At 42.1% G+C, this 13,990-nt stretch overlaps 1 protein-coding gene across 2 annotated transcripts in view; it reads right to left on the bottom strand.

Moving 5' to 3' along the window:
* Positions 1 to 8,160: 8,160 nt before the first annotated feature.
* Positions 8,161 to 13,990, bottom strand: part of KCTD1 (potassium channel tetramerization domain containing 1) — a 69,903-nt gene continuing 64,073 nt past the window's right edge. For both annotated transcript variants that reach the window (XM_058811923.1, XM_058811932.1), the window contains exons 4-5: positions 12,371 to 12,676; positions 8,161 to 9,494 (exon numbers count right to left, since the gene is read on the bottom strand). In XM_058811923.1, the coding sequence (XP_058667906.1) occupies positions 9,336 to 9,494; positions 12,371 to 12,676 (465 nt within the window). In that variant the 3' untranslated portion in view covers positions 8,161 to 9,335. The remainder of the gene's footprint in view (positions 9,495 to 12,370; positions 12,677 to 13,990) is intronic.

A 13,990-nucleotide genomic window follows, 5' to 3' on the forward strand; every position in this document is an offset into this window, starting at 1 on the left:
TGTTTGACCTCTCCTACTATCCTTGTCCTCTCTCCTGCACTGAGAATGATTTGGCCAGGGTCTTAGCTGCAGAAGGACATGCCTCCCACTGCTTCTCCCTTTGGTGAAATACTAACCAGCACACCACTTCGGCAAGGAGACAAATGCCTCAGGTTCTGAAAACACATTTTGGACTTTTAAGAAGAGTGAAATGAGGCAGCTGCCCATTGTGGGCAATTTAGCTTAATGTGATATTGAATTCAGCTGTTTAATACACCCAGATGCTCCAGCAGTGAGTGTATAAAAAACCCCAACTTCAATAAATAATGAAGAATTTTTTTCTGTTTGTTTCCTTTTTTAATGAAAATGGCAAACTATTTGCTACTGTACATCTGCATCAGTTATTTAACATGACATCTTGCTGTAGTAATAATCCATCACCATCCAGTATTACATATGGATTCATAAAAGGGTTTATGCTTGTGTTGGTGCTTTTGCTGTCTGCCAAACTAATTATATACATTTTACAATAAATTATACATATTGAGCTGAGAACCTGCTGTGCTAATTGCTCACATTTTTGTAGGGGAAAAATGTGGTCATGGAGTGTTTTTTTTCATTTTGAGCATATTGAGAACATGGTAGAAGAAGACGCTATGTCTTCAGTTTTCAGAGCTGAAAAATCAATATTTAGCCCTACAATAAGTAAAACAAACAAAAAATCAGGAAGAGAGAACTTGGGGGAAGCTTTCTCTGGTGTATTCTTGCCCCTCTGTGTCTTCACTTGGTGAGGTAGGGAAATACAAACACAATTTCATTACTGTGGGTGTCCCATGAAATGAAGACTGAACTTCTACTGTACCAAAAGGTAAGGGCACCTGAAATGCCTCCAAAATCAGGACCCCACAAAGATGTGAAGGAGCTCTGCATCTGGCTTTCTTGAAGTTCTTTTTTTGCTCTTCAGCAACAGTGACATGTAATTATGAGATACAACTTCACTGTTCACAGAATTTCTGTGAGTAATACTTTAAATAGAGTTTATTGCATTAAGCCCAGCACTTCCACCCAACGGCTTTCAAGTCCCATTAGGACAGAATTCCCATTCTGCTCCCTACTGAAAAAAATGTTAAAGATGTCTCTTGATTGAAAAGAAAGAGAGACAGAATTGAATCTCCAGATAATATAACAATGGCACCAAGTAAAGAGGGCCACATCTCACACTTGAGGGAACTTTCACATTACAGTCAGTCCAGTCTTCTTGGAAATGACAGAAAACATAGAATGGTTGAAGTTGGAAGTGGTCTCTAGAGATCATCTTGTTCACCTGGCACAAGCAGAGCCAGCTTGAGCCCATTGCCCAGGACTGTGTCCAGATGCCTTTTGATCTCCAGGGACCCAGAGGATTTGCCTGATGCTGGAACAGGGAGCTGGGCACCCAGAACCCCTGCTGGCAGCAACACCTCTCCCAGCCCCAGCAGTGAGTACAGGCACTGCCCTGGGCTGCTGCACGGTTACAGCTGTAACATTTTTGGGTGGTTTCCCATCACTGGTGCTGCTCCTGCAGCTCTCACTCATGCAGCAAAGCCCCTTTAGCTGGGCAGGACACTGTCACAAAGGCTCTGTGGTCACTGGTGCCAAGCAGTCACCACATCTGCTGTGTGGAGCACCAGCTGAGGCTGGACCAGAGCAGGCTGCTGAGACAAAAATAAAGCCAAACACTGAGGACAAGTAAACGCCCTAATTTTTAAAGACATGCATTGAAAGGGTTGGCTCATCTTGTATTGCAGCTGTTATCAGGCCAATAAGAAAAGCAAGGAATAAAAGCAAAAAACCAAAGACATGGCTAAATCTCTCAAGTTGAAAAAAAAAAAAGACTACTTTTTAAATGAAGGCATATCAACTAAAAAAATCCCCAAAGATTAAGAGTAACATTTGCTACAAATGTATAGAACATCCTGGTCCTCAAAACACTACGAGCCCATATCATGTCTTTGATGGAAGAGGTTAGAAAAAGACCCATAGCATATACAACAGGGAACAGGAAATTAGCATTTCCTAAACACTTTTAAAGTGTGCACTTTTTTACCCTAGAAAAACAAACTATATGCTGTTCTGATTGATTTATTATCTCAGCATTGCCCTTCAGGCTCAGTGGATATATTAACATTAAGCAGGTAAAGACTTAGGAATAATTTAAAATAGAGTTTACAGCAGCTGCAGATCTGACTGAATTCTGCTGTGAGATCGTGAAAAAGACAGAAATGCTCCGTTAAATTTACAGCAAAAGACAGTTGAGTTTAAGTATGTTAGTGAGAAGAGGCTGAGACTCACTTCGGGCATGAATTCTCTGCCAAGCTGGCACATGAACATCATGGTGCATTTGGTTTGGTCTCACAGAGAAGGTCCTTCCTCAGAGCCTGACATTCCTTCCCTCTCCAAAGAGCAATGGACGATTTTTCCCTTTCACCAAGGAGCAGATCTATCAGGAATGAACTTAGATGCATGAAATATGTTGAACCCACCAAGGTACATGCACTGTATTTGGTTTTCCTTAAACATTGTTTCTTTGTACTTCCTTGCTAGCCTTCAAAGTATGCCAAGTACTCTGCTCATGCAATATCTGGTTTCAGGCAAACCAGCATGGCAGTTTGCCTGAGCTGAGAAAATATGCTTGAACTCAGCATTCACAGGCGGCTTCAACATCCTAAGGAAAATGCTTTGTTATTGTAGCCTGAAAGTATGTCACAAACATGAATAGAATTATACACTTGCTCTCCCTCACCCTCAATCCTCTTTACCTGAGGAAAAAATTATACACTTCCAATTACAGGGCCAGTTAAAATCAATACAAAGGTAGGAGAAAACAGATCATTTTTCTTATGGAAGTAACTGTTTTCATTAATTTTTCATTAGTCCTGCTTTTGTGGTGCTATCCATCACTGAAGAAGCTGGTATGCAGTAGATTACATTTAGGTTATCTTACATGCTTCCAGGATTTAGTAGATATTGCCCGATAAAACTGTGAGCTTTATGGCTTTGACTTACATCTATCAATAATGCATCAGAAGAGAATTTTTCTGCAGAACAGCTGTCCCTGATCCAAGCAGCTTTCTTCTGGAATAGCTGCACTGGTTACAGCAGAGATGATAGCACAGCTTTTACTCATCTAAAGGCTTCAACTGTGAGAAAGATGAGCGGATGCTTAAGGAGGAAGATAATCCATGAGGGTTTGAGCCCTAGTTTCCCACTGTTGTAATTTTTATTGTGGAGCATTTGAAGCTGGGACCCAGCCGTGCCTTGCCCCATCTCAACAACCACACCTGGAAAACATTCCTGCCATCCTGGCATGCAGCAGGATTTTGTTGTGACCACTGTATGAACAAACAAAGCTCTTTCACAAAATGTTCCTTCACCCATTTTAACGCCTGAGTTCTGTGTTAAGGAACATAACCATAAACAAATGATAGTCCCTATTGAAGAGCTGAGACAGAGAAAGAAAATGAAGTAGACCATCAGTTGAATTCACTTAAAACATGTAAGGTAAAGGAAATTTTATTTCATTTAATTTATTTTTCTCTCACTTTGGAAGGAATTAGAAAAAGAAATCAAAAGGTGTGTCAAGCATAACATGGTTGTAATGCTAACATTTTAAGCTCATTCAGACATCCCAGCAATGCCTTCTATGTGCTTGAATAGCTTAAAACTCTCAGCTTAAAAAAATAAATACGTCACAGTTCTCCTTGGTTTCCAACTCTTTGTGTGCTGCAAGAGGGCTTGTGGAAAAGGACAGCTAAGTGGGACTCCAGATGTGCAGTTTGAGACTCAAGTGAGTGACAGTCAAGCTTCTTCAGCCTCCCCAGCTGCAAGGTGAGTTTATTGCTGCCTTCTTCACTTAGAAGTAGAGAGATGCTTAATTGAAGCTCTGTACAATGCTTTGAAGAGACCAAGAATTGCATTAGGGCCAAAGTTATTACTCTTGAGCTGCCCAGGCACAGCCCCCAGCAGAAGAAAAACAAGCCTCCTGAGCTGGAGAAAGTGAGGGAAAGAAATGCACAGCTGCTTTTGGTTTTAATGTAAGCCACCCAGAACTGAAATATTTATTCAGAAGCAGCAGGGATTAGTGAAATTATGGCTCCAGATCTTCAGAACAAGCATCCGTGCTCTACTTGTTTTGCCTTTTGTTTTTGCAATTTCTTGGCAGTTAATCAAATGAAGTATCACACATCCACTGCTGAGCCTCACTGAGCCCTGTGGTTTGACCTGAAGTCAGAAAGAATGCAGTACATGAATTTAGGGGACTTCATCATATGCAGTTTTTGCTTTAAGTCAATGTCACCCTGTCTTTTAGACTGCATCCTAATGGTAAGGAGGCAAGGCCAGCCATCCCATACTTCACATTTTCCTCAGGAAAATTAATAACAGCACTGACAAGCTACATAACAGAAGCCACAAGACCATTTAGGGTTGTAGATGAGATCATTTATCAGTCCAGACTCCAGAGCACAGAGACAAATGTCCCTCTCTCCATCTGTCCTCAGACCAGCAAGCCAGAGCTGTGCTCTGAGGACCACAGGACAGGGATCAATGGGCTGGGCCATGGCACCAGCACTCCGTGCTCCCCAGGAAGCACAAATCCAGCCTGCTCATACTAGCAACAGCCTCTCCAGAGAGAACTCATGTATATGGAGCTTCAATGAGGCTGAGAGAGAAGAGTCTCATCAACCCATACTTCCACTGACCTGCAGTGGAAAATATTGTATTTTTAGAAGCAACGGAGATGACATACTATTGCTGTGGATGCAATGGCACTGACAGCCCATGGCCACACTGCACCCCTTGGGCTTCTGACTGGGGTGTGAGGCAAGTTCACCATGAGTATGGAGGGCAGAAGATGGGATCTGGCCCATAATCTCCAACATCACCTGAAAAGTATTACACCCTATTATTTTAGGGGCACAGGACTCCTTTTAGGTCCCTAGTCAAAAAAATATGAAAAATCCCCAAACAAATGAACAAAAAAAACAAAACAAAACCCCCAAAAACCAACTAAACAAAAAACCCCAAACAAACAAAACAACTCCCAAAACAGATTAAAGGAAAAGTGGGCTTTTCTCCATTTGTCAGATGACATTTCCATTTCTGGAGCCCTTACTTGTGCAAACAGAAGATGCTTCAGCAGGTTAGCACTTGGGTTTCCTCACAGCATCAATGTTAACATCCTAGTTACCAGATAGCTGAGCTAGCTCAGCTTATAAGAGGATGAACTTGTGTACCATGTGCCTGCATTTTTTCTTTTTAAGAGGAGTTAGGGCTATGATTTTAGCAAATTCAGCCTCAAATAGAGGACCCCTTTTCTAAGTCAGTTTTGGGGTCTTCAAAAAAACAGATCAATGGGGCAGCAGCCAAAGCCAACACTGGGACCTGGTGCAACATATTGATTTTTGGTGGTGGCGATCCCTCCAGACCCTCAAGAAACAATAAACCATTCAAACTGAAATCTGAGAAAAAGCAACTGGTCTACAGACCCTAAGGATTCCACTTAGTTTCACTTCCACTGTAAACAAACCTCAGGCAGCTTGAATGCCGACATACAAATACCAGTTGTCCAAAGAAATAATTCATAATATAGAATTCTGCAGTGAAAAAATGACAGATGGAAATAAATGTTTTTATTTCTCTGAAAAACTGACCATTGGTCAATAAAAATGCTTTCCTCACCCCCCAAAATCCAACCCTTCCCCCGCCAACTCATGCAATAGAAACATTAAAGAAAAATTCAATTGACAAGTCATTTGGATGTCAGTAAAAACCCTGTAATTAGTATAGAAATCAATTTTTAAAGCTTGCTGCAAAAAATTATGCTTATGAACAAAATGTTTGACTTCAAATTGAATTCAGTGCCTGTTCAGCATAAAGGAAAATAATTGAATGGGTGGCTCAACTTTCATGTTTTTGGAGTTTACTAAGTTTTCCCCATTGGTTTTCATTATGCATTTTAGTGGGCATCATAAAACAATGTGTCAACTCGACTTGCTTGTGCCAGTCAAGCACTGAGATGATCAGCTTCCTTCTCTAGACATAGGGCAACAGAGAGGAGAATCCTTCATTGGGCCAGAGTGCCTGGCTAGTACCTACCTGAAGACAGAATAAATTAGCAGCACCTATTTACCTGTGCTGCTTCTGGAAAGAGAGATTAACCCAGTGACAAAGCAGGACTTCACTTTCTCCAGCACAGAGTAAATTGGTTCAGTCTCCAATGGGACACTCAGTTCACCAAAGCATGCCAGGATCCATACTTACATTATGCAGTGTTTGGTACATTCAGGGGAAGAACTAAACCCTGGATCAATGGCTGTTGTAGAAATCCAACATTCTCATTACCCAAAGAAAAGGTGAGGACCAAATTCCTCTGCCTGTGTCTCGCTGTGGGAAGGGGAGTTGGTGCCATCTGCAATCTCTGCACGTCTGCAGGAGTTCTCCTGGCAGCTGCTTAACCAACTTGCTGAAGTACCACGTTGGCAGCTACCACTCACTGCAGTTCTGCCTCTTGTTATTAAAAACATCAATGGCATAAAATGGAGTCAACACTTTCTAATAAAAAATTAGATCAATTTAGATGTCAAAATTGCTAACCTCCAAAGACAAGCTGACAGTAATCTGGTCCTTCTTAGTTCCCCCCACTCCCCCCACATTGCTGGAGAAATTGCTCATTTGTTTGTTGATCAGTTTTTCTAAAGAACATTTTAAAAACACATGGTTATAAACCTCAATTGCAAACAGGACTAATCTCTTTTGCTCTCTAAAAATCTACAGCCAGCTTATTCCTGCATACATTTTTCATCAGCCATTACTTTGAATATTCATGACCTCTTACTCCATGACCACATTGTAACTGCAGAGACATTTACATTCAGGGTCTCAGAGTTATTTTTGACTCCATCAACAACAAAAGCAGGCTTGGTGAGAGGATGCCCAGCCAGCTGAGGACTTGGAAGGAGCACAGTGATATCTTTAAGGTCATTGACTTGGACAGGTACACGCTGAGCAAGCAAAACCACCAGGAGAGCACAACCTGCTGGCTCTGAGAGCCACATGTTGGAGAGCATCAGAGGCAAAGCTCCCGTGCAGAGGCTGCAGGCAGTGTGGGCCCTGCCAGCACTGGGGGGACACCTTTGGGGCTGCTGATGCAGCAGGCTTGCAGGGTTTGCTTGCCAAGGAGCAGGGAAAGGAGCTGCACCCCTCCCAGCTCCAGCCTGCACAGCAGTCTCTGAAGAATCACATCACCTTGCACTGGGACCCATGGACTCTCAAACCCACGGGGACTGGCATCTTTTTGGACAACACAAATTTCATCACTCCCAACAGTTTGAAGATCTGTTAAAAATATTTATTTCCCTGGGTTTTAGCTTTCCAACTTCTATGCAGACTAACAACCGAATTGTGGGCAGTAAGAGCAAGCATTTGCTTATTTTGTAAGAGGACTTCTTGCTGCTAATTGAAAACAAGCATTTTCAATGAGGCAGCTGTTTCAGTACTGTGAATAGACAGATCAGCATCACATTGAAGATCTAATAACCCACTAATGAACCTTAATTTTTAGAGGCCCCTCCCTCACCCATTTGCACACTTAAGTAATTCCAAACCATTGATATGTGATGCCAGTTATTTAAAGATGTCCTCAGACACATTTTAATAAAAACCAGAAAAAATGTAACTTTTTTTTTGTTAGACTATATTGGAAACCTTGTTACATGTATCTAACAGTTTCTCTTTTTCTTTCTTAAATAAATAGCAAAGTGTCACTAAAATGAATGGAATGCCAGCACCATTGCGTTGATAGAAATTTCCACACCAGGATGAACACACATATTCTGTAACAGTGCAAAAAAGGAGACTTTGGAGGAAAGGTGGTGGTGGCTGGTGCATCAACCCGTGAGCAGTCTGTGCAGTGGCATTGGGATGTGGTGCCTCTGCAAAATCCTACAGGCCTGGAGCCCGTGCCTGCAGAGGTGGCCCCAGAGAGACTGTGCAAGAGAGCAGCTGGCAGGGCTTCCAATGCAGAATGTGGAATTACTGCCTGCTACCCAGGGACACAGCTGATGGTAACACAAGGGGCTGGCCATGTCACTCTCTGACAGAACAACGGCTTGAAATGAGGGAAATGAGCAACCTGAAAACCAAGCAGGCTAACACTCAGCAGGGCAAGGGCTTGGAGAGTCAAAGCTGCCAACTCCTTAATCAAGAGGGAACGATGCAAGGATTCGCTGTTACACTGAAGGTTACAGAACAAGGTGTCATTTTTTCATGGGTTTCCCTGGGCTGAGCTGGTGTTATTTTGATGTCTGACCAACAATTTCTCTTCCAGCTGGGACAGTGCTGAAGGAACAGCAGCCATGTGCACCACACCAGAATATCCCTCAACAGCTTCTGCTGCCTTAAACTCACTCCACCCTGTGCAGGCAGTTCTGCCTGCCCACTGCCTTGCCCCTCTACATGCTGGAGTGCAGTGCGATCCCCCTCTCTGCTTCTGTTGGCTTAAACCAGACCCTTGTTATTTTAAACAGGAGTTTATTGTATTTAATACATTATAAAATTTGAAAAAATTGTAGGAAAGCAGCAGATTCAAACCAGAGCATCTCTACCAAATATTAATTATTCTGGCCCCCTTTGAAAAACACAAAACAAAACAACAAAAAAAACTCATTCAAAAGAAAAGTTAACCTTTCACATCTGTGAGGGCTGACAAAAAGTGTGCGACTTCTGTACAAACTACATTTAAAATTTCAGCTTTCCAATGCAATGGATGGTCATCTCCTGAACACCTGCCCATCCACCTCTAAAAAAGACAGACATAAACCTCCATATGCAAATAAAGTTGAGTCAAGGTGTGTACACATTAAAAAGTGGCTGGCTGTTTGGCAATGAAAATGGGTGAAGAACAGTCCATGAATCCCCCCCGGCAATGGCTTGTACACCGTTAAGTGGGCCCGGGAAGGGCCTGGGACACTTAATGGCCATCACAGCACCAACCTCATCTACCACATTTTGTCATTGCATTTCCTACCCTTTGACATATACATACATATATATATGTACAGACATACATATACATACATATTTTTTTTATGTGTGTGTGTGTTTTCTTTTATACCTTGAGGTTATTATTATTATCACTACTATTCCAAGTGTTCCCATATGAATTCAGGTGTGGTCTCTATATTTGATATAAATGTGTCTTTTATTCAATTTTAGTTCCAGGACTTGTTTGGAGTCCAAACTGCACATGAAATGTCCCCCTTTTTGTTTTTCCTCTTTGTTTTCCTTTTTTTTTTTTTGCATAAAGAAACATGTCCATTTTAGTCCAGAGGCTCTTGCTTTATTCGAATGACAGAGGGTGCACGAGATGTCCTTCTGAGTTCTCGTCTCAGTACGTATTCACTGAATTGGGAAGAGTCCACTCCACCTCCACATGAGCCAACAATCTCAAACCCTCTTTGCTGTAACCTCTCAAGTACCTGCAAAAAGAGGAAACAAACACCAATGTATAAGTAAATTAACAGATTATTTGCAGTGCAATGACAATAACTGCTGTTTTCAAATGGATTCAGTCATGGGGAAAAAAAGTGGTTACACAGCTTAACTGTACTGGATTGATTTCTGCTGACTATGGCCACTGAGCAGTGAAAAAAAATGAAGAAAAATTTATTTTATTTTTTTAGTACTGTCAATAAATCCAGTCTTCTTCTGCCCACAGAAACAGGACTAGAAAAACACATTCTCTGCTTTACAGAATTTACAACACAAAAGGGCAAATACATGATTGCACAGCAGATGCTGAGCAAACACCACAATGAAATGGTGACAGTGTAGATAACAATGGTCATAATTTCAGAAAACCTACCATGATATTTACTAGAGACTTAAAAACCAACTCTTTGTTACTTCTATCATCATCTTCACCTGTTCTAGGCTTCCTTTGCCTCGCCTGTGAAGGTGATTTCCTGGGATTTACCAGAGTCAGCCTGCTAAACCCAAGGAACAGGCTGATGCTCCTGGACCCCAGAGGATGTGGGACCCTCTATTCAGACCTCACAAGGGCTGTGCTGGAATCTGGTGCCTACCATGGCTTCCCCAGCTGTTTCACCAGTTGTGAAACTGGCTTGCATGCATGCTGGGACAACACTGGCAAGCAGAATGGCAGAAGACTGCAAAGGACTAGGGCAGGGGAAGAAGCAAGCTGAGGTTTAAAAATGCTTCAAAGAAGACATGCCACATCTTTACATAAAATGCTTCAGGTTGGCAAATGTCTTTCCAAAGTACTTGAGCATGGCTAACTGCACAGCAGTCATATAAAAAAGGAAGGGATAGGAAAAGAGACCTGGAAACAGTGATCAAAACACATGTGATCTGTAGCTTTTAACAATATATGCCAAAATCCCCTGCCCCTGCCCAAATGTGTCAGTGCAAGCCACTGGAAAAAAGAACAGGAGAACTTGGATCCTGAGAAAAAATATGGTGGAAGTAACTCTGGAAACTAGCTCAGCCCTGGACAATCCATTTGGTCTGTACCTCATCCTTCAGGTCTATTGGTAGTCCTTTCCTGTCTCCCATTTTTATTAGTACTGGGAGATACTTATATCCTCCCATTACCAATGTGGGATCATTACACAAGCCTGTACATATTTTGCCACTCTAACTCAGGTTTTTCACATCAGTAAATATGCTTTGTAATTCTTATTTGTGCAACAAAAATGTAAGCATCAGAATAAGTGACAAAGTGCTGAAGGACACAATTGCCTTGATAACTGTCATGTGATATAGCTAAGCAGTCATCCTTGAAACTTCTTTTCAGCTGTAATCTGACATCTAAGGCTGTCCTAAATTTGCATTAATCTCGATGACAAAAAATTTTGATGTTTCAGCATGACAGTCAAGGCCAGTAAGAGACAACTGTCCAAGCCTAACTTGGGTTAGATAGGTCTAGATAGGTCTCTCTGGAGCCTTGTGTTAAGTGCTAGCACAGGTGTAGTGCCTGGCCAGCCTTCAGTGTGCCTCAGTGCTTCATCTGGACAAAAAGAGGCTCAGGGGTGACCTTCTAAAACTACCTGAAAAGAGGCTGTAGCAAGGTGGGTGTCAGGCTCTTCTACCAGGAAACCAGCAACACAGGTCAAGAGGAAATGGCCTCAAGATGCACCAGGGGGCATTCAGGTTGGGTTGGACATCAGAAAGAATTTCTTCACCATGAGGGTGGTTCAGCATTGGAATGGACTACCCAGGGCAGTGGTGGAGTCACCATCCCTGGAAATATTCAAGAAATGACTGGATGTGGCACTTAGTGCTGTGGTTTAGTTGACATGGTGGTAATTGATCAAAGGCTGAACTTGTTGATCTTGTAGATCTTTTCCAGCCTTAATGACTGTGATTCTCTACCTGGACAGTGGGACCTGGCAGATGAAAAGATGCCAAGCTCAGCTTGCAAGCCTGTTCTGTAAAAGAATTCACCCATGAGCCTGCAGCACTTAGGAGGTGTGTTTAAGTCAAACAGCATCAATTGTGCCATTGATGATTTCACATGGGAAGTGCTGGCTATGCAGGATGTGTTAACTAGGGGCAGGCAGGTGTCTGAGGCTGGTTGCTTTTAACCAACAAAGGATAAAAACATAACAGTAACACTGCAGTTGATTATAATTATTCCAGGAATTACCTGCATTTGTCTCCCAGATTTTTTCTTATCCCTTATCCATTTTATAACATCTACTGATTTTAGACATTGCTAAATTGCATCATAGAATACTTTGAGTTTAAAGGAACCTTTAAATATCATCAAGTTCAACCCCTCTGCAATGAGGAGAGACATCTATAACTAAATCAGGCTGCTCAGAGCCCTGTCCAGCCTGACCCTTGAATATTTCCATGGATGGGGCATCCACCACCTCTCTGGGCAATCTGTTCCAGTGTTTCATGACCCTCACTGAAAAATTTTCCTCCTTTTATCTAGTAAAAACCTACCCTATTTTAGTTTAAATCATTATCCCTTGTCCTATCAATTGGAACCGGTCTCTACTATGCTATAAAAAATCAGGAAAAAACACTGGAAGTGCAAGTGAAGGGTTTTCCCTATGATCACGGAAAATTCTAACACTACTGTAGTTTGTTTGCAAAGAGATTTGAATTGATACATAAATTAAATGGAGATACATGAATTAAGTGGATTAAATGGTGATACATTAATTAAATGAAGAAAGACAACTCGACACACAGAAGTTAAGTAACTTGCTCAAAGCCTCCAGCTGATTCTGCTCACCAAAACGCTCCAGTGACGTGGAACAGGGTCAGCCCCTGGCACCTGGCCAGCAGCTCCCTTTCAAAAACTGCCCGTGTGACGTCCTACCTGAACTGAGTTGAGGTGACAGTATCCGTTCAGCGGGAAGCGGATGACGTGAGTGGAGTCGTGGTTCCAGCCGGCGTTGACAGAGTTACACATCACATCCCCGATCTCCGGGAACACCTCCTCTATCAATGACTTATCTCCACTCAGCGTAATCCTCTCGCCGAGATCTGGGGCCACTCGCACCACCAGGCACTCGCAGGACTTTGAGAAGCGGCCGCTCTCCCGGTCCTGTTTCCACCGTTCCATCTCTCCTAGCATGGGCTGAAGCTGGAAATACTTTGCTTCTTCATATAACAAGCTGTAGTCCTGAAAGACACACACATTAAGAGAGGCATTGCTAATGTGGTGCTTAAGGTAGATGGATATTCAGGCCGACGCTGCTCTAGGTTTGGAACCCTTTGGACAGAGCTCCTCATGACTGTGTAGGAAGGTGTAATAAAGTAACAGTGCAAGCAAAAAATAACCATCAGCTCTCGGGGGTCTCTGTGGTCACAATGACCCCGAGATATGTTAGTCTCTTTGCCCAGCCTGGCAGCTGAAGAAGGAGTCAGGATTCTTCTGTTTTTGTTCTCAAGGTTGTTTATTATTTCTTATCTATAACACTCTTTCTCCGACCTGCTGAGGTCTGTCTGGCAGGTTGGGTTGAGGCACACTGACTGCCTTCAAAGGTGGTGTTCTCTTTTATACTAAGAACTACATGTCCATTATTTACAATAATTTCCCAATACCGATCACCTATGTTAGACAGTGTGTTTCTACTCTAAACCAATCTAAAAGTGTCAACATCACCCAGAAGATGGAGGCTAAGAAGAAGAAGGAAGAAGGACAAGGCACGCCCAAATCCCTCCATCTTGGCTTCTGAACCCACAGTCTAAAAACTCAAAATTCTACATTTTCACCCTGTGATAAATTCACTAACACTCTATTCAAACTCTTGTGGCTTGCACATCTTCATACAAAGTTGGTAATTGTTTTTTCCAAGGGCTAAAATCGAAGGCACAGGTGTTTTTGACTCTGTGCCAAGGTTTCCAAGCCCCCTGTCAGGGTTTCAAGTCCTCCAGGGCAGCCAGAGAAATTTCCCAGATGCCAACAATCAGCTACTCGGAACACAATGAGTATAGCAGCACTTGCAAAAGTAAGGCTATGCTTGCTCAACTCCCTTCTGCAAAAAAAAAAAAAAAATCCCACTTTTCCCCATATTTCATCCCCACAGTGATGTCATATAATAATGATCTCATTGAACAGATGGAACAGAATTCAATCAGGATTCAGAAAATTCATCACTAGGATCCATTGTGTCTTACAGCAATACTAGCAGGCATTATAACAGGTATAAGAATGTAAATGAGGAAGCCTGCAATGTTTGTTAGTGTAAAATGATTCAGATATTTGCATAATGTTTGCACATATTAGTGCATTTTAAAAATTAAGTATTTTTTAATACTTCCCTATTTTGCCACTAGTATTGTTTACTACATCATCTCAAATGCCAGAGCAGAGGGAATGCATTTATAGGCATAGCCACTGCAGAAGTAATTTAGAACTGATGATGTGGAGTCTGCCTACTGCCATTTTTTAAATTTAAAAAATGTTTTTAAAAAATCTTATTTTTCTAGGTGT

The sequence above is a fragment of the Ammospiza caudacuta genome, chromosome 1, assembly GCF_027887145.1.
Source record: "Ammospiza caudacuta isolate bAmmCau1 chromosome 1, bAmmCau1.pri, whole genome shotgun sequence".
In the NCBI taxonomy this organism is placed as follows: domain Eukaryota; kingdom Metazoa; phylum Chordata; class Aves; order Passeriformes; family Passerellidae; genus Ammospiza; species Ammospiza caudacuta.